This window comes from Natator depressus, chromosome 1 (assembly GCF_965152275.1).
Source record: "Natator depressus isolate rNatDep1 chromosome 1, rNatDep2.hap1, whole genome shotgun sequence".
NCBI lineage: Eukaryota > Metazoa > Chordata > Testudines > Cheloniidae > Natator > Natator depressus.
Genome location: NC_134234.1, coordinates 46,435,281 through 46,461,174, shown reverse-complemented (window position 1 = coordinate 46,461,174; position 25,894 = coordinate 46,435,281). Strand labels below are relative to the sequence as shown.

At 44.8% G+C, this 25,894-nt stretch overlaps 1 protein-coding gene across 1 annotated transcript in view; it reads right to left on the bottom strand.

Annotated features, from left to right (window-relative positions):
* The window catches only part of MTUS2 (microtubule associated scaffold protein 2), a 470,923-nt gene that overhangs the window by 106,042 nt on the left and 338,987 nt on the right, over window positions 1-25,894 (bottom strand). Inside the window, exon 6 of the mRNA XM_074959063.1 lies at window positions 1,426-1,524. Coding sequence (XP_074815164.1) covers window positions 1,426-1,524 — 99 coding nt within the window. The remainder of the gene's footprint in view (window positions 1-1,425; window positions 1,525-25,894) is intronic.

Sequence of the window (25,894 nt, the reverse complement as noted above, 5' to 3'; positions counted from 1 at the left end):
TTTCACAGCACATCATCCAACTAATTTGAATAGTTTGGTAAGTTTTCAGAATGCTGTCATAGAAAACTACTCTATTTGCAGTACAATTTTCCTTTGTCATTATTTATTTTATTTTATTATTTTTGTTTAAAGAAAGCAAAGGGCCACTGAAGAAATGTAGACTTCATTTAGATTTTGATTTAGGCCCAAATTTTCAAAAGTGACTAATGATTTTAGGGTGCCATCATTTTGGGAGCCCCAACCTGAGACACCCTAAAAGGACCCAATCATCAGAGGGCAAGTGCTCAGTCCTTTATGCAAATCAGGGCTCTTTAAGATGTCTCAAGCTGGGCACCCAAAAATTAAGGCACTGAAAATTATTAGCCACTTTTGGAAATTTAGGCCTTTGTAAAACCCAGCAACTTTACAAAGCCAATAGAAATGTTCCTGTGATTTCTTTTTAAATTCTAACGGAAACAATTGTTTTTAACCAGCCATGGTGCCAAAACAGCTTGAATGCTCATCTTTTAACCCTGGCATCTGAAGAAGGGAAGGAATTCTGAGGTTAGTGACTGGGAAAGGAAGATTGGTTTTAACCTTTCACTTGCTTGGTTTTGTTGGCTGGGGGTCACATGCAATGGAATGGCTGCAGTTTATTTATAACAATGGGAATCCTGATGTGTGTGTTTTAAGTGATGTAAGTGATGACTAAAGTGAATGGACAGATGCTCTTTTGCTTATTAATTTAGAGTTATAAAACATAATGTTCCCCTTGAACTCTTCTTAACCCAAATACGGTTGCACTGAGAAGCTGAAAGTGAAACTAACGTCAGTGATTTTAAAGGTCTGACCTGAAAAGTCAAAGGGCCTGAACCAAAGCCCACTGAAGTCAATGGGCTCATGATTTCAACGGTGTTTGTTTCAGGCCCAAAGGGACAGACTTACGGCACCGATCTGTCTCTTTAGGTGCCTAAAGACATGTGTAAATCTGGCCCAAAGAGCATAAATAGTAAGAAGTACTCTGGATTTTTAAAAATGATTTTAGCTGTAAAGAATCTAAGGTTTTATTGGTAACACCGAGTAAAGAAATGTGTTTGTTTACAACATTAATTTTTAAGTTGACAGTGTTGCTATAGATATCTGAAGGTTATTTCTAAAGATCATCTCTTTCGCAGTTATCTACAGAAATAACCTAGGAAATGTAACACTTCTGCACATCAGTGACCTTCGATATCAAATGGTGTACTGTTACTGTTGGTGATTGTATTACATGTGGGTTTTGGTCCCTGTATTTGTTTTCTTTTTTTTTTAACGTAAAAATAATAAAGATTTTTTAAAATGATCCTTGTACCCTTAAACATTGAAAAGCAATGACTCTGTTTTGGAAGACAAATTTGACAAGTTTAAATCTTCCCTCAAAAGAGCGTTCTGGCGGTTTATAAATACCTGGTGAATGGAGCTTGGTGGCTGATACTGCTAATCTCTTAGGGGATGACACAGTGGGTTTATTTGCATCTTGATCTTTTTGTACTTCTTTCTTCACACCTGCTTTAAAAAAAGAAACCCAATCTCTACTTTATTTGCCATCACACAGCAGCATGCCTCTAACAAGAGTAACAGCATGGCAAAACACAAATACGTTTTTAATATTACTTTTGGGCCAGATACTGAAAGCTTTGCATATGCCTTTGAACGTGCACAATCACATATGTCTCTTGCATGTATGAAGACATCATGATGCTGTGGCCAACTGGGTAGTTCAGTGAGCACATGGCCAGGTAGACACTTAACTGACATGTGCCTCTGCAAATACGGAACTCTGCACATACAAATAGGAGTGAAATTCACCACACTAATGAGGGCCAACACAAGGCCATGCACACTATGCAAATCCTCTGGCCTTCTGCATGTGGTGTACTTCACTCATGCACACACACATCCTTAAAATTCTGGCACCTGATGTCTATTCTGGTTTACAGCACCATGTTATTTGTGAGATGCTTTACCTGTTCTTACCAACAAGCATTTACTTTCTGAGTCCGGACAGGATGAGTACACTGTTGTCTCACTCATCTTGCAGGGCACCTTGGTGCACAGTGGCGCTCTCTCCTGAAAGCTCAAGGCTGTCTGTAAACTAAAGCTTCCCCTGTTATTGATCAGACTACTGGGGAAAAAATTCAAATAGAAACACAGGTTTGAAATAAAAAGCCTCTGATCAGAGTATGAGTTGGGCCCTGCCATCCCATACTATGGAATGCACTGTTATGCCACGTGAATTGCATAAAATGAGCCCCAAAGGGGAGCTAATTGCAAAGCCAGTATCATTATCAGAGAGTCCATGTTCCCTGGAGGGACTGTTATTGAGGGGGCACCAGTGGAACAGGGAAAGGGGGCAGGTAGGAGGGAAGCAACTCAGCCACAGGTACATGGAGTCTGCAGGGTTTAATAAAGTTTCACTCGTTCAACTTAAACTGCATTCAGCGTCACACTTTGTGAGTGAAACATGGCGGCAGCGTCTGAGCTGTGAGTTCTCTGCAGTGCAGCAGCTGGCAGTGTGAGCCATGGAAGGTCCCTGGAGCCCTGGATTTTGCAGACACAAACCTAGCTCAGGGATGGACCCAGTGGATGGAGGAGTTTGAGCAGTACAGGGATCTGGCCATGCACAAAAGTAAAACTCTTACCTTACCTTACTGGGGACCAAGGCAGAAAGATCTGCAGCTCGCCACTGCCTCGAGCATCACAGAACTCCTTGGAGCCCTGAGGAATGAGTGCCCCCCAAAGCAGAATGAAACCGTGGAGCGGCAGGTTTTTCACTGGCAACCAATCCAAAGGGGAGAGAATAGACCCCCATGCTGCAGCCTTACACACACTGGCTGCTACGTGCAATTTGGGAGACTTGACAGACTCCTTGATTTGGGACTCCCTGATTTGGGACAGGACTTGTGGCACTTGGGATCACCATGTGCAGGAGCAGCTGCTCCAGGAAGACAGTCTCACATTAGGTGCTTAGCTCTGGGGCGTGCAGCGGAGGCCTTGAGAGAAAGGATGAAAGCCTGAGGAGGCACAACACCCCCAGAAGTACAGGCAGAGAGACAACAGCAAGGGAGAGCCGGTGGCCAGGGCTCCATACCTGTAGTGATGTGGGAGAGAACATGAGCAGGTAAAGGAGAAGTGCCCCGCACTAGGACAGCATTGCAAGGAACATGGCAAGTTGAACCACTTTATTAGTTTCTGCCAGAGCAGAGGAAAGTCCCAGAAAGATTCAGTCAGACCTGTACAAGAGGGGGATGGCACATCAGATGACAGCTTTATTCTTCTTGAGTCCAAGAGCAAATCAGATTCAGGCTGTCATGACAGGAAAGCAACAAGAGACTATACCAACCTCCGTGCATGCAACAATGTTAACAGAGAAATGCCCTATGCAATTTCAGCTGAACAGTAGGGCCTCCTGCAGTGTGATTCCTCAGGGTGAATTGGGCTCAGACACTCCTATTACGTGAGCAGGTGCACTCAAATAACATACAATCAGAGCATAATGCAGCCCACAGGAGATTGTGATCTCCTAGTAACTAACCCCCAAAAACACAGACCGCACCAACTGCAGTTTGTGGGTGGATGGGAAGCACCACAGACCCCTCTTGCAGAATACAGCCATACAAGACATGGATCTGATATGGGTGCAGCATCAGAATTTTATAGCTGCAAGAAGCAAAAGGGGGAGTCCATGGATAATGAAAATCATGAGGGGATGTTTTCAAAGGTGACACGTGCCTTGAAGGAAAGCTGTGACTGGAAGTAGACCCCATAGAGGAACCTCTGTGTTTACCACTGTCAAGGTTCCTTCCCCACTCTGAACTCTAGGGTACAGATGTGGGGAGCTGCATGAAAGACCCCCTAAGCTTATTCTTACCAGCTTAGGTTAAAAACTTCCCCAAGGTACAAACTTTGCCTTGGCCTTGAACAGTATGCTGCCACCACCAAGCGTTTTAAACAAAGAACAGGGAAAGAGCCCACTTGGAGACGTCTTCCCCCAAAACATCCCCCCAAGCCCTACTCCCCCTGTCCTGGGGAAGGCTTGATAATAATATTCTCACCAATTGGTACAGGTGAACACAGACCCAAACCCTTGGATCTTAAGAACAATGAAAAATCAATCAGGTTCTTAAAAGAAGAATTTTATATAAAGAAAAGGTAAAAGAATCACCTCTGTAAAATCAGGATAGTAAATACTTTAAAGGGTATTCAGATTCCAAACATAGAGAATCCCTTTAGGCAAAATCTTATGTTACAAAAAGACACAAAAACAGGAATATACATTCCCTCCAGCACAGCTTATTTTACCAGCCATTAAATAAAAGAAAATCTAACACATTTTCTAGCTAGATTACTTACTAAGTTTACAGGAGTTGTAAGGCTGCATTCCTGATCTGTTCCTGGCAAAAGCATCACATAGATAGACAGAACCCTTTGTTCCTCCCCATCCAGATTTGAAAGAATCTTGTCCCCTCATTGGTCATTTTGGGTCAGGTGCCAGCGAGGTTACCTTAGCTTCTTAACCCTTTACAGGTGAAAGGATTTTGCCTCTGGCCAGGAGGGATTTTATAGCACTGTATACAGAAAGGTGGTTACCCTTCCCTTTATATTTATGACAACCACCAAGGAAAATTCCAGTGGCACTACATAATCCAGTACACAAGGAGTTTGAAAGTCTGCAGGGCAGGGGTATTGTAGCACCTGTAGAGGCCAGTAGGGACTGGGTGAGCAACATGGTGGTGGTAAAGGAGCCATCAGAAAAATTACACATCTGCATAGACCCAAACCCACTGAACTGGGCATAGGCGCTGGAGCACCCATGGGGAAAAATTAGTGGGTGCTCTGCACCCACTGGCAGCCAAGCTTCCCTCCCCCCGCCCCACCTCCTCCTCCCGCCCCCGAGCGCCTCCCTCCCAGCGCTTCCCCCCGGCTGCCACCAAACAGCTGTTTGGCGGTGTGCTGGGAGGGAGGGGGAGGAGCGGGAACATGGCGTGCTCAGGGGAGGAGGTGGGGAAGAGGTGGGGCCGGGGCGGGATTTGGGGAAGTAGTTGGAATAGGGGCAGAGAGGGGGCAAAGTTGGGGCGGGGACTTTCAGGAAGGGGTTGGAATGGGGGCGGGGCAGGGGTGGGAAGAGGCAGGGCAGGGGTGGGGCCACAAGGAGGGGGAAGAGGGAGGGTTGAGCACCCAGGGGAAAGCAGGGAAGTCGACACCTATGGAACTCGGCATTGAAAAGATGCCACTATCCACAGCCCACAATTGATTACATCTTACCAGAACTTTCCAAAGCCAGAATTTTTATGGTCTGTGATGTGAGGGAACAGGTTTTGGTACGTAAGCCTGGATAAAGAGTCCACCATGCTGACAACCTTTGCAACACCATTTGGTTGCTCCAGATGGCTGAAAATGCTGCTGGGCACACGAGAGGTGTTCCAGAGAAGACTCACCCAAGGATTGGCTGGGGTGAAAGTAATTGCAGATGATATCCTCATTATAGGTGAAGGGAGCAATGATACAGAAGCTGAATGAGACCATGACAGAAAACTATAAGCTTTTCTACAGCAATGTAGGGACAAGAACATAAAACTCAACCTAGAATAAAACACAACTGAAACAGTATCCAGTGACACACACTGGACATCTGCTCACAGCAGAGGGACTGAAAGCAGATCCCAATAAGATCAAGGCAGTCAGAGACATGCCAACTCCAGCGGATGTGAAAGGGATACAGGGCTTTATAGGAATGATAAATTTTACGTCCAAGTTCTGTCCACAACTGGCTGCAGCAGCAGAATCCATATGTCACCTCACAAGGCAGGATGTTGAGTGGGACTGGACAGGTCCCCAACAGCAAACATTTGACATGCTGAAACAAATGAATACAGATGCCCCTGTCCTGTAGTACTAACAGTCAGGAGAGCCACTGACACTCCTGTGTGATACATCAGAGAAAGGGCTGGATGTAGTGATCAGGAACAGTCAGCATGGATTCACCAAGGGTAGGTCATGCCTGACTAATCTAATCGCCTTCTATGATGAGATTACTGATTCTGTGGATGCAGGGAAAGCAGTGGATGTATTGTTTCTTGACTTTAGCAAAGCTTTTGACACGGTCTCCCACAGTATTCTTGTCAGCAAGTTAAAGAAGTATGGGCTGGATGAATGCACTATAAGGTGGGTAGAAAGTTGGCTAGATTGTTGGGCTCAACGGGTAGTGATCAATGGCTCCATTTCTAGTTGGCAGCTGGTGTCAAGTGGAGTGCCCCAGGGGTCGGTCCTGGGGCCGGTTTTGTTCAATATCTTCATAAATGATCTGGAGGATGGTGTGGATTGCACTCTCAGCAAATTTGCGGATGATACTAAACTGGGAGGAGTGGTAGATACGCTGGAGGGCAGGGATAGGATACAGAGGGACCTAGACAAATTGGAGGATTGGGCCAAAAGAAACCTGATGAGGTTCAATAAGGATAAGTGCAGGGTCCTGCACTTAGGACGGAAGAACCCAATGCACAGCTACAGACTAGGGACCGAATGGCTAGGCAGCAGTTCTGCGGAAAAGGACCTAGGGGTTACAGTGGACGAAAAGCTGGATATGAGTCAGCAGTGTGCCCTTGTTGCCAAGAAGGCCAATGGCATTTTGGGATGTATAAGTAGGGGCATAGCGAGCAGATCGAGGGACGTGATCGTTCCCCTCTATTCGACATTGGTGAGGCCTCATCTGGAGTACTGTGTCCAGTTTTGGGCCCCACACTACAAGAAGGATCTGGATAAATTGGAGAGAGTCCAGCGAAGGGCAACAAAAATGATTAGGGGTCTGGAACACATGACTTATGAGGAGAGGCTGAGGGAACTGGGAATGTTTAGTCTACAGAAGAGAAGAATGAGGGGGGATTTGATAGCTGCTTTCAACTACCTGAGAGGTGGTTCCAGAGAGGATGGTTCTAGACTATTCTCAGTGGTAGAAGAGGACAGGACAAGGAGTAATGGTCTCAAGTTGCAGTGGGGGAGGTTTAGGTTGGATATTAGGAAAAACTTTTTCACTAGGAGGGTGGTGAAAAACTGGAATGCGTTACCTAGGGAGGTGGTAGAATCTCCTTCCTTGGAAGTTTTTAAGGTCAGGCTTGACAAAGCCCTGGCTGGGATGATTTGGTTGGGGATTGGTCCTGCTTTGAGCAGGGGGTTGGACTAGATGACCTCCTGAGGTCCCTTCCAACCCTGATATTCTATGATTCTATGATTCTTTTGCACAAACAGTCGAGTCATTAATCTATCCATGGCAGAGCACCCCCTTCATGAGCTACGGGGAAGCACAAATGTGCATATCCAGTTGCCCCCATCCCCATGGACACTGCAGGGTGTATGAGTCTAGTGAGGCCACTGCTCAACCCTCTGGCTGAGGCCTTCTCAATATTTTTCCCTATCTCAGGTTCCCACAGTCAGCAAACGAGGTTAAATAAAAGCATAAAGGAAAAGAAAGAAAACCTGTAGGCAACTTCATCTTGAGGTTTGGTGGCCTGCAAATGTGCAGGAGGTCAGACTAGATGATCATGATGGTCCTATCTGAACTTAAAGTCTATGAGGAAATTGGCCTCTCTTCAGGGGTGAAAGTAAGTAAGAGGACTTACCGGTATGCCGGAGTCCTGAGCAAGGGGTGTGGGCTCAATCGGAAGAGGTGTGGCCTCAACCGGAAGAGGCAGGGCCTTAAATCCCCGGGCCCTTTAAATCACTGAGGAGCCCTGGGGACTCCTGGCTGCCACTGCTACCCCAGGGCTCTGGGCTCTGGCAGAGCTTTAAAGGGCCTGGGGCTCCACTGTGGTAGCAGCTGCCGGAGCCTCGAACCCTTTAAATCCCCGCCTGAGCCCCACCGCCGCTACCCCAGGGCTTCGGCAGCAGGGCTCAGGCGGGGATTTAAAGGGCCCCGGGAGGGTAGTGGGGGCTGAAGCTCCAGGGCCCTTTAAATCCCTGCCAGAGCCCCACCACTGCCACTACCCCAGGGCTCGGGCAGCAGGGCTCAGGCGGAGATTTAAAGGGCCCCAGGGCAGTAGCGGCGGCTGGAGCTCCGGGGCCCTTTAAATCCCCGCCGCAGCCCCGCCGGGAAAAGATGGGAACAGACTTATTTATCTTACATGAAAAAGCAGTACTTAATTACAGTACTACTATTCAAAGGTTTTGGAGGTCCATGTCCTGCCTGATACAAGAAGCAAGTCAGTGATTGGCAAACTGAAGGCCCACTTTGTGAGATATGGCATTCCAGACACTGTACTCAATGAAAACGGACCCCAGTTTGCCTCAGAAGAATTCAAGGATTTTGCATGCAAATGAGAGTTTGACCACCATGCCTCCTCCACAGCATACCCCAAAGTATTGGTAAAGTGGAATCAGCTGTGAAAACAGCTAAGAGACGGTTACTCAAAGCTGTTCCTTCTGATTCTGACCCCTTGTTAGCATTCTTGGACCACAGGAATATCCCATCCCAGGGGTGCCAAACCAGTCCAGGACAGGAACAGATGGGACAAAGGGACATAGGACCAAAGCCCTGCTAACCAACGAAGGGAGACCAGTTGCAGCTATAAGGATGGTGATACCACTAAGAGGAGATGGCCAACAATCAGAGAAAGCAGGCACTAGAGTACGACAGGTCAGCCAAGGACCTACTGACCCTGGAAACAAACACTCCTGTGGGGATCCAGCCATTAGAGAGACACCAGAAGGAGTGGACTAAAGGAGTTGTGAGGGGCACAGTGACACCCAGATCATACAAGTTGACTATGCAAGGGGGACAACTGATCCAAAGGAACAGGGGACACTTGTGAGTCTGCAGACACAACACCCAGAGAGAGCCTGTGGAGATACTGAGATCATCACAGAACAGACACACAGCCCTGGTCTACACTAGGACTTTAGGTCGAATTTAGCAGCGTTAAATCGATGTAAACCTGCACCTGTCCACACGATGAAGCCCTTTATTTCGACTTAAAGGGCTCTTAAAATCGATTTCCTTACTCCACCCCTCAGAAGTGGATTAGCATTTAAATCGGCCTTGCCGGGTCGAATTTGGGGTACTGTGGACACAATTTGACGGTATTGGCCTCCGGGAGCTATCCCAGAGTGCTCCACTGTGACTGCTCTGGACAGCACTCTCAACTCAGATGCACGATTGTTTGCCGTTGCTCTGACGCAGGGAGGGGCGACTGACGACACGGCTTACAGGGTTGGCTTACAGGGAGCTAAAATCAACAAAGGGGGTGGCTTTACCTCAAGGAGTATTTCAGGCAGGACTTCACGGAGGGTTCCAATAAGAAATGGTGCACCTAAGTTATTGTTCTTATTGGAACAAGGAGGTTAGTCTGGCCTCTGATTGATACATGGCTAGATTTACCTCGCTGCACCTTCTCTGTGAGTGACTGCAGTGTGACCTAGAGGAATGAGTCCCCTAGATGGGGGGTTGGGGGGGGTTGCAAATGAGTACAAAACAAATCTGGTCTATTTCTTGTTTTGATACACTACATCTATCTTTTACATCTTTGACTGGCAGCAGACGGTGCAGAAGGACTGCATGCCATCCACATCTCATGGCTGCTCGGCAGAAGATGGTACAATAGGACTGCTAGCCATCCTCATCTCTTGCCTGCCCAGCGGAAGATGATGCAATAGGACTGCTAGCAATCCGTATCACCTGCCTGCTCACCATAAGATGGTTCAATAGGACTGACTGCAGGACTAAAGAGAATGACTTGATTGTAAGCAGAGTCAGGATGGGCTCCACCCTGACATCTGGTGGTGAGGTGTGGCAAGTAGTGGAAAAGAACTTCAGGGGCTGATCTCAATTTGCATAGGCACACCCACCCCGCCTAGAATGAGGCCATAACTGCCCAAATGGTCACTTTGGCTGTTGTGGGATCCCCAGTGTCTTTGTTATTGGGGCGGGAAGAGTAAATTGTTATTACCCTGATTATGGGAACTGTGCTTGGAACTGTACTTGGCCTTTTGTTATGATGGAGGGACTCACCATCAACTGAGTAGCACTCGCTAGGCAAGGGACATGGGTTCCAAAACTCTGTGAAGGGAGAGAGACTTGAGACAGGTATTAGTACCTGGTGGTGTGGGCCCCTTTGTGAGGGCCTGAAGCACCAATTGCACCTCTGTCTCTCTCCACTGTGGAATGTCAGAGCTAATGTTGGGTCTATTAAAAGTCTTGCTACAGGTACTGTGCTGCATTCACTTTGGCCTTATGGTGCACCAGCACTAAGGCCCCCACTACTATGAGCTGAAATCACTGAGAGCTGAAATCACTAAGAGCTGAAATCACTGAGCACTGTGTCAAGTAGTGGGGAGCCGGAAGATCTAGAGTGCAGTGGTGCTGTTCGTGAGACGGCGAGCTGTGCAGAGCGGAGCCGTTCGCGAGACGGCTAGCTGAGCAGAGCTGTTTGTGGGACAGCGGTGTGTTCGCGAGACGCAGAGCTGTTCGTGGGACGGCGAGCTGTGCAGAGTGGAGCCGTTCGTGAGACAGCGGTGTGATCGTGAGACGGCGAGCTGAGCCGAGCTGTTCGTGAGACGGCGAGCTGTGCAGAGGGAGCCGGTCGTGGTGGAGCGGAGCCGTTCGTGAGACAGCGGTGTGTTCGTGAGACGGCGAGCTGAGCCGAGCTGTTCGTGAGACAGCGAGCTGTGCCGAGCGGAGCCGGTCGTGGTGGAGCGGAGCCGTTCGTGAGACGGCAAGCTGAGCAGAGCTGTTCGTGAGACGGCGAGCTGTGCAGAGTGGAGCCGGTCGTGGTGGAGCGGAGCCGTTCGTGAGACAGCGTAGCAGAGCAGAGCCCTGTGGGGCAGTCAGCTTCAGGACACGTAAGGTACCCCTTACCTCTTTCCCCCACACACAGGCACATTTTAGCCAGACTGGGGAGTAACACTCTGCAGATGAACTTTTGAACTCTGGGGCTGGACTTTTTGGATTTTGGGTGATTTGAGGATTGCTGGACTCAAGAGACATTTGGGTTCTGGGACTCAAGAACCCGAGGGAAAGGATGTGGCCCAATTTTCTGGGGTGGGTCTTTGCTCATGGTTTGGTTAATGAACACTAGTTGTGGTGTTTTCCCAATTTAATGCTGATGTCGTTTACCTCATGTTATTAAAGATTCTCTACTACACCGAGACTCCGTGCTTGCGAGAGGGGAAGTATTGCCTCTTCGAGGCGCCCAGGGGGTGTGTAAGATTTTCCCAGGTCACTGGGTGGGGGCTCGAGCCAGTTTTGTATTTGCTTTGATGAGAGGGAACCCCTGTGTACTGAACCCGGCCCTTGCTGCTATCAACTTGGCCTGGCAGAAGGGTTACAGGGGGTTGGGGGGGGTTGCAAATGAGTACAAAACAAATCTGGTCTATTTCTTGTTTTGATACACTACATCTATCTTTTACATCTTTGACTGGCAGCAGACGGTGCAGAAGGACTGCATGCCATCCACATCTCATGGCTGCTCGGCAGAAGATGGTACAATAGGACTGCTAGCCATCCTCATCTCTTGCCTGCCCAGCGGAAGATGATGCAATAGGACTGCTAGCAATCCGTATCACCTGCCTGCTCACCATAAGATGGTTCAATAGGACTGACTGCAGGACTAAAGAGAATGACTTGATCTAAATTTAGTCCCTGCGCCCATGTCTGCCCAGGCGCTCCTGATCGACCTCACACAGGCGACCAGGAGCACCTCGGACATGACGATGACGGCTACCAGTCCTATTGCAGCGTCTGCTGCCACAAGGCAATGGGTTGCTGCTGCTGTGTAGCAATGCAGTACCGCGTCTGCCAGCACTCAGGAGACATACGGTGACAGTGAGCTGAGCGGGCTCCATGCTTGCCGTGGTACGGCGTCTGCACAGGTAACTCAGGAAAAAAGGCGCGAAACGATTGTCTGCCCTTGCTTTCACGGAGGGAGGGAGGGAACGGGAGCCTGACAATATGTACCCAGAACCACCCGCGACAATGTTTTAGCCCCATCAGGCATTGGGATCTCAACCCAGAATTCCAATGGGCAGCGGAGACTGCGGGAACTGTGGGATAGCTACCCACAGTGCAACGCTCCAGAAGTCGACTCTAGCCTCGGTACTGTGGAAGCACTCCGCCGAGTTAATGCACTTAATGCACTTAGAGCATTTTCTGTGGGGACACACACAGTCGAATATATAAAACCGATTTCTAAAAAACTGACTTCTATAAATTCGACCTAATTTCGTAGTGTAGACATACCCACAGAGACCTATCCAGTGGCCAGCCCCACATGGAGGGAGGAGATGCCAGAGAGAGTTTGGTAGACTCGGAGACAGGTGACAGGGAGATAGGGCTAGCCCCCTCACCCTGCCCTTCCACTGATAGTGATGCATTGGAGATTTGGATGCACTGGAGGTTTTATTGGCTATGAAGCCACGGAAACTCTGTATTAGCTTTCCCCTTCCATTAATTGTTAAGCAGGAGAAAGTAACATGGCCTTTATTATTGCCTCCTCCAACCTGCAGAGTTTTTCAGCTGCTGGTTCTTAAAAACTCTTCAGTCCTCTAGGTTTCCCAGTCAGAGAGGGTAGATCCTGTACTGAGGAACTGCTTTCCCTCTTAGAAGCTTATGTGACTACCTAAGCCTAGAGTTATCACCTCTGCCCACCATGATTGTTTCATTCACAAAGCGTAAAACCAAATGCATCTTAAATTGAATCAGTACAATTTTATTAACCCCATGCACTGCCCTGTCCATACGGCTGAGTTGCTTCCGGCCTAATGCCCTGTGCTTCCTATTCTACTGGTGTCCCCTCAATAACAGTCCCTCCAGGGAACATGGGCTGTCCAACTCCAGTTTCACTGATCAACATACTGTACAATGAAAAATCACCCTGAGCACAGTAATGTGAAAACATTGCTCTCCCGCTTTCCCTGCCATGTGACGATCACAGACACACAATATTCTACTCAGTCAATGATAAAAAGCTCTTTATGTGCGTAAGTTATGAAGAATGAGAAAACAAAAGCTAAAAGCCAACCATTCAAATATATTTTCCCATTTGTTTGCCTTTTGTATTTTTAAGTACTTGCAATTTTTTTAAATTGTAGTTCTCAGACTGTATAACAGCTATTGGAAATACAATGCAAACAAAGGGAACACAAAAATGGTTTCTGGTAGAAGATAAATAATGTTCACATTATAAACGTCCAAATCTTTCATGTGTACATTCATATGTCCGTTAGGGAAATAACAAATAGAACAATTACATTGCACTGTGTACCCTGCAGGATATCTGAAGCAGAAAAACAAAGCCACTGTTGATACAATTTAAAAACATCTTGCAATTATCTAGTCCTGCATCTGAGACCCTATTCCATTTTGCTTCATGCAAGTCTGTGTGCTGCACACAGAGAGAGGACAATAGAATTTGGTAATCTTATATTAAGATTAAAATCCTGCCGGTAAATTCTTGTTGGATTAACATAGTTTTCATAATATTCAAAGCTGTAGTTAGAGTTACAAGTTAGGTCCCATGATATGCCCTGTTTTTTGACACACCACGTTCCCTTCACCACATCTTGATAGCTGCATGAAATGAGCTACACACAAGAGGACATTTTCAGTGAACAAGCAGTTTATTAGTCCTACAATACCATGAACTACGCTGCATATTCTTTAGTGCCACCTTCTGGCACTCTGTAAATTAAACATTTACATACAGACAGACATCTCTCTTTTATAGAGCACTCCTGTAACAGCACACACAGAGACTGAGCTAAATTCTGCTCTCAGTTATACCAGTGTAAATTTGAAGTTATTCCAGTGAAATTATTCCAGATTAATAGTATTGTAACTCAGAATAGAACGGTTGCTTTATATGACAGATTTGGAGCTGCTCTGTAATAATTTATGAACATTGTATGTTGGACTTGTTATTGGATTGTTTTCTGTATGACTATATTGGTTTAATACAACAAGAGTCTGTCTGGAAAAATAGGAAGGAAAAAATGTCTCAAAATAACCACCCCTTAGCAAACAATTAAGCTTTGTTCAGGGACAATGTCAGAACGTTTAGCTTTTTGTAAGAACTTTTTGCCTCCACCTCCAGCTACCGTACAAAACTGATTTTGATAAGGACAAGAAAAGGTCCTCAGACACAAAACAACACCACTCTGGCAATGTTAAGAGGGAGGCAGGAGGTTGTTTGGGGGAACTGGACTGAAACATGAGACCCTCCCCTGGATGTGTCTGAAGAAGTTAGGCCTGCCTAGGTTACCATCAGGGTTGGTAAGCCTTTAAGTAAGATAGACATGTGTGTACACAGTTTGTTGTATTAAAATCCCTTTTTTCTCTCGTGGCTTGTTCCTCTTATTAAAACAAACAATACCTTTGATCTAAGAAAGCTCTCTGATCACTGCATACCGCTGCTCACACATTCCCAAAAGGAAGAACCGCAGGTAACCAAACTCAGTCAGACTTGCTGTGTAAGAAAGGTTGACACACATGGTACTGGAATCCAGGGCCCAATCTAAGAGTGGGAGAACTGCAAAATTCCACCTCAGGTCAGGAAAAGGCATGAGGGCTGCTGCATGAGGGGGTGCCCTTAGAGAGACCAGAAAAAAGATGGGGCAGAATTAGCCCCAAACAAGGACAACCAGGACAATATATTCCTTTGTTTGTTTCCAAAGGAAGGCAGGGGGAAGAATACTTTTGGACTGAGGTTCTTGTTAGAATTTCGTTCACAGAGTTTGAAGGACATGGTGAATCTCTTTTAGAGTGACAGGTAAGTAAAAGTGTCACATGTTAATAGATTTTTTGTTTTCACCTGATACCCATGGATGCGACTCACAGTCAAAGGGCTTGTCTTCACGTCACTCAAAGTTGTGAAAAATCCACACCCCGGAGTGACGTAGTTAAGTCGACGTAATGCTTGATATAGACAACACTAGGTCGATGGAAGAGTTCTTCCGTCATCCTAGCTACTGCCTCTCATGGAGATGAATTAACTACAGCAACAGGACAACCCCTCCTATTGATGTTGTGAGTATCTACACTGAAGCACTACAGCCATGTAACTGCAGCCTTTCTAGTGAAGACATAGCCTAACACAAACTGAAATAGCTGGTAGGATGGCACACAAAGAGAAGAACTAACATCTTCTTAGAGTCGCACCATTCTGAGAAGTTCAGATAAGTTCTAATCACCTCAACATTCAGCACTGGATGGTAAAGGCCTATCAGTGAATCTCCATGCAACCCCAGTCCTGGGAATGAGGACAGTCCCCCTAGCACCATGACTTCAGAACATTTCTAATATATTCTGGGACATTTGTAAACTGGAAATATTGAGGCCAAGATTCACATTTGTGATTAACACATTTCACAATGAAATGCCTGAGGATATAAATTTTCTGGATCTGGCACCTGCTATACAGTACTTCACAACATAAAAACAGGTTTATATTGCCATTTCATTGCCAACGACTGAATGAAAGCTACCTGTGATGGGAGCTGTGAGACAAAAGAGAGAGCTCATATTACAAGCTATAATTCATGTAGTTACAGAGTCAAGAATTATTTTTTTCATGGCAATGACGCCTGGGGGAGAGGGGGGTTTCTGTGGTTTACCAATAAAAATGTGATGCACAAGTGGGCCATCCGCCAGGACACTCAGAAAATGAATCTCAGGGTAATACTGATAAAAGGAAATGCTTTCACTGGAGACAAGGGACATACAAAACTATTTTGATTTTTAAGAAGACTTGAACAAGGAGCTCATGGGGAATTAGTACAGGCTCTTGCCCCCAAACACCAGGCAGGCAGCAAAAATCCAAAAAAGTAAATCTCAGTTTAAATAAAGGAAGCAACAAGGAAAGAAAGGTATCAACCACCAACACAACTCCTCACTAGTAAAACACAATTTTTTTATGTAGCATTCTTTATGGTAAGGGCATATATTACTTTTCCTGATAACAATCAGAGTTATACCCCGGAACCGATGGCAATACATGTCACAAAATATCAAAGAACATTTTGCAAGAAGGGATAGCATAGTAGAGAGATGATTCTTTACGGAGCGGTGGACAGCAGCTCCGAAGCAGGCTGCAAGGGAAAAACAACAACTGTACTGTGCAAAGCTGGAGCAGAGCAAGAGCAATGAAGGCTGAAATCCACAACTAGAAAAGCTACAGATTGCTATTTAGTAATTTATTTTATATTGCAGTGAGGGAAGAACAGAACAATGAGTAACAAAGCAGGGAAACAGGAGTGGGTTGACATCCTTCAGCTTATATGAATGGGAAGGTTTGTAACGTCACATTTGAAAAGCAACTCAGTGACTCAAGGAGAGGTGAAGAGGAAATTCTAAGCAGATGGAGCAGCACAGCAACAGAAATGACCCCCAACTGGGAAGACGAGGAAAGAGGGGATAGAGAGTGGTGGAGCAGAGCGAGTGGGGGAGCAGCAGGTGGATACAGGGTCAGAGGAGTAGGATGGAGCAAGTCCTTGGAGAATTTTAAAAGCCAGGAGGGCAATTTCTAATTAGATTTGAGGTTAGCTAAGGAGCTGCTGATGATGATAGGGGTTGATGACTGTGGTCTTGCTTTCTGGAGGGAGAGTAGTCTAACTGTAGCACTATGGACCTCCTGATGTTTAGAGGGAAGGGATTTAGGAAGTCCGTGAAAGGCAAAAGAAAGCAGCATAATCCCCAAAAACAAACACTGGCCTTCTCACCAAGCCCATCACCCGCAGGCAAATTCTTGAGAAAAGAGTTGTCCCTGGCACTGTATCCTAAAAGTCAAAAATGTAGCTTCTCTCTGACCAGCTGGGGGATCAGATTTATGAATCAAGGGCCTTTTCAATGAGAACATCTCACCACTAGCCCCAGACATTAGGGTCTGTTGGATTCTGCGTGGCAGCTGACCTTAACCGACAGATCTTGTGGAGAGAGGTGGTCCCTGAGGCAGCCAGGAACCAAGCCATGTGCTATTCATTGTTGTATTTATTTAAAATAAATCTCTGTACCACCTTTCCAAAGGCTTTGGCTTAAGTACTGTAGCTCTCTTTAAGCCTGTATTTGCATGTGGAAATGGGCATTTCTGTTTGCAATATGGGTAACTGCACGCATAAGCACCTGTCAGTGGGTGCAAAGATGGGTTCAGTTTGTGCAATTTAGGTGCTAATTTTTGAACATTTGTTCACGTGTGTGTATTTAAAAATATTTAAATTTTCAAATTAGAACTATTTAATTTGCTTCAAACTGTACACAAGATGCAAAGATAAAGGTATAAAAATCAAATGTAGCACTTAAAAATGGGAGCTCTTATGTTATCAAAACAATACAGAGGTGCTGAGTCATTCAACAGGAATTTGGCTATGGGCAAACCCCCAAAATGTGTTTGTCTTTTCCCAAACTGTATAGAATCTGATAATAGAAATTAGAAATAAAAATCATCTATTATATTACCTAGGCCATTTTCTGAGGCCAGTGCAGCATTGATCCATACTGTGTATTTGCCAATCTAGTCTTTAAAAGCCCACATAATACAGCCTTTAACATTGGTTCAATTTGCATTTACCCTTCAGACTGAAAACACACTGGCGAACAAGTAATGAATATTCATTCCTAAACAAACCCTAACATGCTATATATATCATTAACAATGCAGTGTAACCACTGGCTGTGAGTTTGGACTGCAATTGTTCTCAGGCGTATTATATATGTTAATAATGCATTTAGTGAGTTAAAAAAAAAAAGCCAAGGAAGTGTTTTCCAGTTGTGAACTGACAGACAACCACACCAAACTTCTTCTACTCCTCTCCCTCAGTGATAATCATGACTAGTCATGTCCATGGTGAGTAATGAGACTTCCGTGCACACATTGTTTGAGACAAAATGAGCAAAGTTAGAAGTATGATGGATTCTCTGGAATAAGAACAATCCAATTCTCTCTAGAGACTCCATACATCCTGTGATCTATGAGACACTGAAAGGATGTGAATAAATAGGTAGATGTAGAAGAAAGACTACGTTTGTCGAACGAGAAACAGCTAACGCTTGTAGTTTTTCCCTTTGTGTGTTTTTCAAGTTTGAAGTCACCTGGTAAGAGATAAGAGGACAAAGACTATTTCCTTGGCATATATGAAGGTGATTATTTTCTGACATTCTTTAAATGGAGACAGTTTTTCATAAATTAGCTGGTGTAAAACAAAAATAAGAGAAAAAAGACAAAAACATACTAAACGATCACTCCAAAATCAAAGTCTGGCATATAGGAAAATTTATTAAAAAGTTCCTTGAAATAAGTGCAGCATTTCAGAGTAACTTTATTTTAAACACATCAGAGCTCAATTGCAGAGATAATATGAACACTTGATCTCTTCCTTATATTGTGGATTTCATGGACTCATGTAATCCTCTTATACACAATCCTCCCCATTTTGAGGGGTGAGTCTCTGGGCCAAATTCTTGGGGGAAGGTTGAGGCTCAGTGTCTTACTATAAACTGCTCCCTAGTTTGTCAGATATGAGTTTCCACCTCTCAGATTGAGGTGTCGGTAGAGGAGGTTTTGGAACAAACTGATAAATTAAATAGTAATAAGTTACGAGGACCAGATGATATTCACCCAAGATTTCTGAAGGAACTCAGATATGAAATTGCAGAACTACTAACGGCGGTATGTAACTTATAATTTAAATCAGCTTCTGTACCAGATGACTGGAGGATAGCTAATGTGATGCCAATTTTTTAAAAAGGCTCCAGAGATGATCCTGGCAATTCGAGGCCGTAAGCCTAACTTCAGTACCACAACAGTATAGAACAGAATGAACAGACACACAGATGAACACGATTTGTTGGGGAATAGTCAACATGGCTTTTGTAAAGGGACATCTTACCTCACCAATCTATTAGAACTATTTTAGGGAGGTCAAACAAACATGTGGACAAGGGTGATCCACTGGACATTGTGTATGTAGACTTTCAGAAAGCCTTTAACAAGGCCCCTCACAAAAGGCTCTTAAGCAAAGTAAGCAGTCATGGGATAAAAGGGAAGGTCCTCCATGGTTCAGTAACTGGTTAAAAGATAGGAAACAAAGGGTAGGAATAAATGGCCAGTTTTCAGAATGGAGACAGGTATATAGTGGTGTCCCCCAGGGATCTGTACTGGGACCAGTGCTGTTCAACACATTTATAAATGATTTGGAAAAAGGAAGTGACAAAACAGTGAGGGGGCAAAATTTGCAGACGATACAAAACTACTTAAGAAGTTAAGTCCAAAGCAGACTGTGAAGAGTTACAAAGGGATCTCACTAAACTGGGTGACTGGGCAACAAAATAGCAGCTGAAATTCAATGTTGATAAATGCAAAGTAATGAACACTGGAAAACATAATCCCAACTACACATATAAAATGATGGGGTCTAAATTAGCTGTTACCACTCAAGAAAGAGATCTTGTAGTCATTGTGGATAGTTCTCCGAAATCATCCACTCAGTGTGCAGCGGCAGTCAAAAAAGCTAACAGAATATTAGGAATCATTAGGAAAGGGATAGATAATAATGCAGAAAATATCATAATGCCACTATATAAATCCATGGTACACCTACACCTTGAATACTTTGTGCAGATCTTGTTGCCCCATTTAAAAAATGATATATTAGAATTGGAAAAGATACAGAGAAGGGCAACAAAAATGATTGGTGTATTGTCATAAATATAAAGGGAAGGGTAAACCCCTTTAAAATCCCTCCTGGCCAGAGGAAAAATCCTCTCACCTGTAAAGGGTTAAGAAGCTAAAGGTAACCTCGCTGGCACCCGACCGAAATGACCAATGAGGAGACAATATACTTTCAAAAGCTGGGAGGAGGGAGAAAAACAAAGAGTCTGGGTCTGTCTGTGTGATGCTTTTGCCGGGGACAGAACAGGAATGGAGTCTTAAAACTTAGTAAGTAATCTAGCTAGGTATGTGTTAGATTATGATTTCTTTAAATGGCTGAGAAAATAGCTGTGCTGAATGGAATGAATATTCCTGTCTGTGTGTCTTTTTTGTAACTTAAGGTTTTGCCTAGAGGGATTCTCTATGTTTTGAATCTAATTACCCTGTAAGGTATTTACCCTCCTGATTTTACAGAGGTGATTTTTTTTTCTTCTATTAAAAGTCTTCTTGTAAGCAAACTGAATGCTTTTTCATTGTTCTAAGATCCAAGGGTTTGGGTCTGTGGTCACCTATGCAAATTGGTGAGGGTTTTTACCAAACCTTCCCCAGGAAGTGGGGTGCAAGGGTTGGGAGGATTTTGGGGGGAAAGACGTGTCCAAACTATGTTTTCTCAGGAACCCAGATAAAGTTTGGTGGTGGCAGTGGAAGTCCACGGGCAAAGGGTAAAATAGTTTGTACGTTGGGGAAGTTTTAACCTAAGCTGGTAAAAGTAAGCTTAGGAGGTTTTCATGCAGGTCCCCACATCTGTACCCTAGAGTTCAGAGTGGGGAAGGAACCTTGACAGGTATGGAACAGCTTCTGTATGAGGAAAGGTTAAGAAGACTGGGACTTTTCATCTTAGAAAAGTGATGACTAAGAAGGGGTATGATAGAGGTCTATAAAATCTTGACTGGTGTCGAGAAAGTGAATAAGGAAGTTCTATTTACTTCTTCATGTAACAAAAGAACCAGGGGTCACCCAATGAAATTAATACGCAGCAGGTTTAGAAACAAACAAAAGGAAGTATTTCTTCACACAACACAAAGTCAACTCGTGGAAATCGTTGCTAGGGGATGTTGTGATGGCCAAAACTATAACAGGGTTAAAAAAAGAACTAGGTAAGTTCATGGAGAATAGGTCCATCAATGGCTATTAGCCAGAATGGTCGGGGCTGCAACCCCATGATCTCAGTGTCCCTAGCCTTTGTTTGCCAGAAACTGGGAATGGGCGACAGGGGATGGATCACTCAGTGACTGCCTGTTCTGTTCATTCTCTCTGAAGCACCTGGCATTGTCCACTGTCAGAAGACAGGATACTGGGCTAGATAGATCATTGGTCTGATCCAGTATGGCTGTTCTTATGAGTATTTAAAGTTTTGAACTGACTTCATGTTTTATCTGCTACTTTCTTACTATTCATCTATTTACAATTTTATGGCGATGTACCCGAACATCTTATAAAGAGAACATTGTCGCAATTAACCAGTGGACTAGTTTCCACCCTACATCTCCAGACACACAGAAGTTTTTATTTCTTTTCCCCCACTGCCCTCCCCATCCTCTTCTTTGTTGCTGGCTTTATTCTGGCTGTGAAGAAGCTAATTCAAAGAAGTACAATTGTACTTTACTGTGATATGGTGAGATCTGCGAGCATACTGGGCTCCTGTCCATCACACTGATTGCACTTTAGATCCTACACTGCTTATTTACGATCTACCAGTACCTGTGGAAGTGTGGAGATGCTGTTTACATTGTAGTTGCAACAGAAACATCTTTCTTTGGTTAATTCAGTTTTCAGAGCAATGCTTGTTGTCATTACTTCACTAAGGCAAGCAGAGAAAACCCAACTACTTGTGAATTTCTCACTGATGCTGTCATTTACACTCAAATTATGCACATTCTTAGAGAGGGACAGCAGGAATTTGTCCATGAGGAGAATACAAAGTAAAAAGAATAATCAGGCAGAAATAGTTATTCCATCAAAAAGTATGTGCATAGAACAGAAAATCCTTCCACTCCCTAAAGATTTAAAATGCATTTTTTTCTTTTTATGTTCAAATGTATAACGATCCTTCACCTCCTCACGTGTGTAATTCCTGCTGGCTTCTGTGGGAGTCTCACACTCAAAGGCTATGGTCTGTCTACACTTTCGACTTACATTGGTATAACTATGTTGCTCAGGGCTGTGAAACATCCACACCCCTGAGCAACATAGAATCATAGAATATCAGGGTTGGAAGGGACCTCAGGAGGTCATCTAGTCCAACCCCCTGCTCAAAGCAGGACCAATCCCCAATTAAATCATCCCAGCCAGGGCTTTGTCAAGCCTGACCTTAAAAACTTCTAAGGAAGGAGATTATACCACCTCCCTAGGTAACGCATTCCAGTGTTTCACCACCCTCCTAGTGAAAAAGTTTTTCCTAATATCCAACCTAAACCTCCCCCACTGCAACTTGAGACCATTACTCCTTGTCCTGTCCTCTTCTACCACTGAGAATAGTCTAGAACCATCCTCTCTGGAACCACCTCTCAGGTAGTTGAAAGCAGCTATCAAATCCCCCCTCATTCTTCTCTTCCGCAGACTAAACAATCCCAGTTCCCTCAGCCTCTCCTCATAAGTCATGTGTTCCAGACCCCTAATCATTTTTGTTGCCCTTCGCTGGACTCTCTCCAATTTATCCAGATCCTTCTTGTAGTGTGGGGCCCAAAACTGGACACAGTACTCCAGATGAGGCCTCACCAATGTCGAATAGAGGGGAACAATCACGTCCCTCGATCTGCTCGCTATGCCCCTACTTATACATCCCAAAATGCCATTGGCCTTCTTGGCAACAAGGGCACACTGCTGACTCATATCCAGCTTCTCGTCCACTGTAACCCCTAGGTCCTTTTCCGCAGAACTGCTGCCTAGCCATTCGGTCCCTAGTCTGTAGCTGTGCATTGGGTTCTTCCGTCCTAAGTGCAGGACCCTGCACTTATCCTTATTGAACCTCATCAGATTTCTTTTGGCCCAATCCTCCAATTTGTCTAGGTCCCTCTGTATCCTATCCCTGCCCTCCAGCGTATCTACCACTCCTCCCAGTTTAGTATCATCCGCAAATTTGCTGAGAGTGCAATCCACACCATCCTCCAGATCATTTATGAAGATATTGAACAAAACCGGCCCCAGGACCGACCCCTGGGGCACTCCACTTGACACCGGCTGCCAGCTAGACATGGAGCCATTGATCACTACCCGTTGAGCCCGACAATCTAGCCAACTTTCTACCCATAGTTATACCAACCTAACCCCTGGTGTAGACAGCACTCGATGGCAGGAGAGCTTCTCCTGTCAACATACCTTCCGCCTCTCAGGGAGGTGGATACAATGCCAAGGGGAGAGCTCTCTCCCCTCAGTGCAGAGCGTCTTCATTAAAGAACTATAGTGGTGCAACTGCATCAAGGCAGCTGTGCCAATGCAGCATTTTACAAGTGTAGACCTGCCCTATGTCTTTGTTGCAGAGTTAACTTGAGTTATCTACACTCAAATTACTCCTCTCAAGTTAGCGTAGTTGAAGTGAGAGTGGCCACACTGTGAAGTAACCCTGGAGTTGCTGTGTCTATATGTTTGCACTGGTGCTGTACTCACTCGTGTGTGGCACTAACACATCTGAGGGCACATCTAATTGTTTTTAGTGCTGCACTAAGCTGAGTTGCTTATGAATTATTTCCCAGTGAATCCTGAGAGAACTTGTCTGACCTTTCTGGGCACAAAGGGAATTGTGGGAAAGCACTGGCAGTCTAGCGGCACTTGAGTGGCACTAGTTTATGCCCATAATACACAGTGGTCATGTTAGCAGCTGATGAGTCGCTCTAACTTGAACTGGAACTATACCCTGGTGGGCCAGCCAACTTGAGTTAACAGCAACACCACACTTAAGGGTTTTAGTGTGTGGATGGGACTTGAGTTAGAGGCTACACTTGAATTATAACTTGAACTTGCATTGAACACAAGCCCAAACCACTTGCAAGAATGAGACCACAAATGGGTGAAAAACTGCTTGCACACATTCTTAGAATATTTCCTCTTGCAGGTGTCCCTGCATATTCAGAGATGTACGGTAGAAAATCCAGTATTTATGTGGCTCGTAGATCATACATGACAATTACCCCTATTGAAAAAGACAATCCATTAAAAAAAAAATTAAGGGATGGCTCTGAACTACAAAGTTAGCTTCCAGATCAGAACTTCTCAAAGCTCAAAGGTGCATGGCTCTAGGGTTTAAAACAAAATAGAAACGAAATGTTAATCATTTTTCCACTGCATTCCTGCAACTCTCCTAGGCTAATGTATTTCAGTGGGTTTAAAGGATGTGTCCCAGTTTTCCTACTCAAATGAATTCTTTTTTTTAATCTTTCATACATTGCCAGGTATGCAAAAATGAAAGAGGTCCAGTAATGCAATGCACAAAAAGCAACGTACAAAAAGATTAATTAAACCAAATTAAATGTATTGCTTTCACAGACCGATAGAAAAGCAATCAGTTCATGTCATCAAAACAGTTTGCATGACAATGATCTTCTATTGTTATTGTCCCAGGCTAGGTCCCCCCCCTTCCCCGCTTTTTTTAACTGCCTGAATCACTGTAGAGCAGCAGCTATAGGAGCCCATTTGCGTTAATTCAAGGAGATCTATCCCCTGTAGTCCAATTTAGTTGACAAGCAGATTTAGTGAAATACCAGTAATATAATCTCTCTTGAACTTACTATTTTTAATGAGAATTTACTGTTCAGGTGGTCCTTTTTCAGGTAGAATCTAACACATGAAAGGTTTCACACGATGCTTGCTGGTTATTTTTTTCTCATTAATACATTTGGACGTGTGCTTTCACAAATAAATATCCTACTTAGAATGGTTATAATGATGTACGTTTTCAAAATATCCAAACATTTCAAATCTCACTTCGTAACCCTCTCCCTCAGAAATGTTTTGCATTAAAATTAATGCCAACCTTTGTGCAAGACTCTTCCCCTCCCCCTACATTATTTAAAGTGATGCTGCAGTATATAATTTATATAACGTTGGTGTTGCTATATTTTAACTCTGCCTGTGCAGTGTTCCGAGCTTTATTTGGCTTTAGTAATGGTGGTGGGTTGCACAGGAGCCTTAAGAAATAAATATATTTATAATAACTGCTACAGGGCTTGGTCCTACAAACACTTAGTGAGTAACTTTACTTATGTGAACAGGCCCAATGGGAAGGGGGGATTTTCCACCCCGCTTTTAAATCCCCATGTGGAGAGGACACTCTAGATGTAGATCTGCTGCCCTTTGGCCCTCTCCGCCCCAAAAGAGCTGCTCAGCTGCCACCACAACACCACCATCCCTCTGCCAGACTCTGTGGAGGCTTTTCCACTGGTTCAAGGATCCACAAATGGAACGGGAGCAAGCACTGGGTAGAAGACACATCATCCCCACACAGGCCAAGGAGAGGATTACCTGTGAAAGGCAATACAGCCAGCTGGATGGAGCTGTCTCATCGTCCCCATGGATCCTGCACAATGAGCATCCTCCTTTAAGTGGAGTCCTGGGGGCAGCTGTGGCCAGGTGAGGCATGGTAAATAGGTTCCCCAGGAGCATTCTACATAGGGGTCCTGCAGCCTGTTCTGTGAAAGGGGAACCTTCCGATGGAATGATGGGGAAACATCCACAAAGGAATCCGTGTGGAGTTTTCTTCACCATTCTAGGGGCTTTGCTGCACCCTTTGACTTTAGTGGCACTGCTCAGGTGAGCGATGAACGGAGCTTGTAGTTTGTACCTAAATGCAAGAGTCCAACAACAACATCACATTATTTTTCTATGGCTAGAAAATCACCCCACCTTTTAAGATGATGTCAAGTGATGGTTAAAAGTCCCTCATGCCAGAAATGTGAATTCCTCTTCAGTCTATAAAGGTTTATCTTCCAGACAGAGCTGATCTTTTCACCTGATGCTCATCACTGGACGCCCCACATGGAGGAGCCCCTCTTCTCCTTAGGTGCAGCCTTCTGAGCATTTGCCCAACTTGTCTCTCTGACTTTCTGCAAGGGCTGGGAAAAAAATCCTATCTTGTGGATTTCTTTGCTTCCAACCCTCACTCCATTTGATCTGGTCTGATGGTGGATCTGTTCTGCAGGAACTTGGAAATACCACTGAGATGGAAGCTAGACCTATTTCCAACCAACCCTCCACAT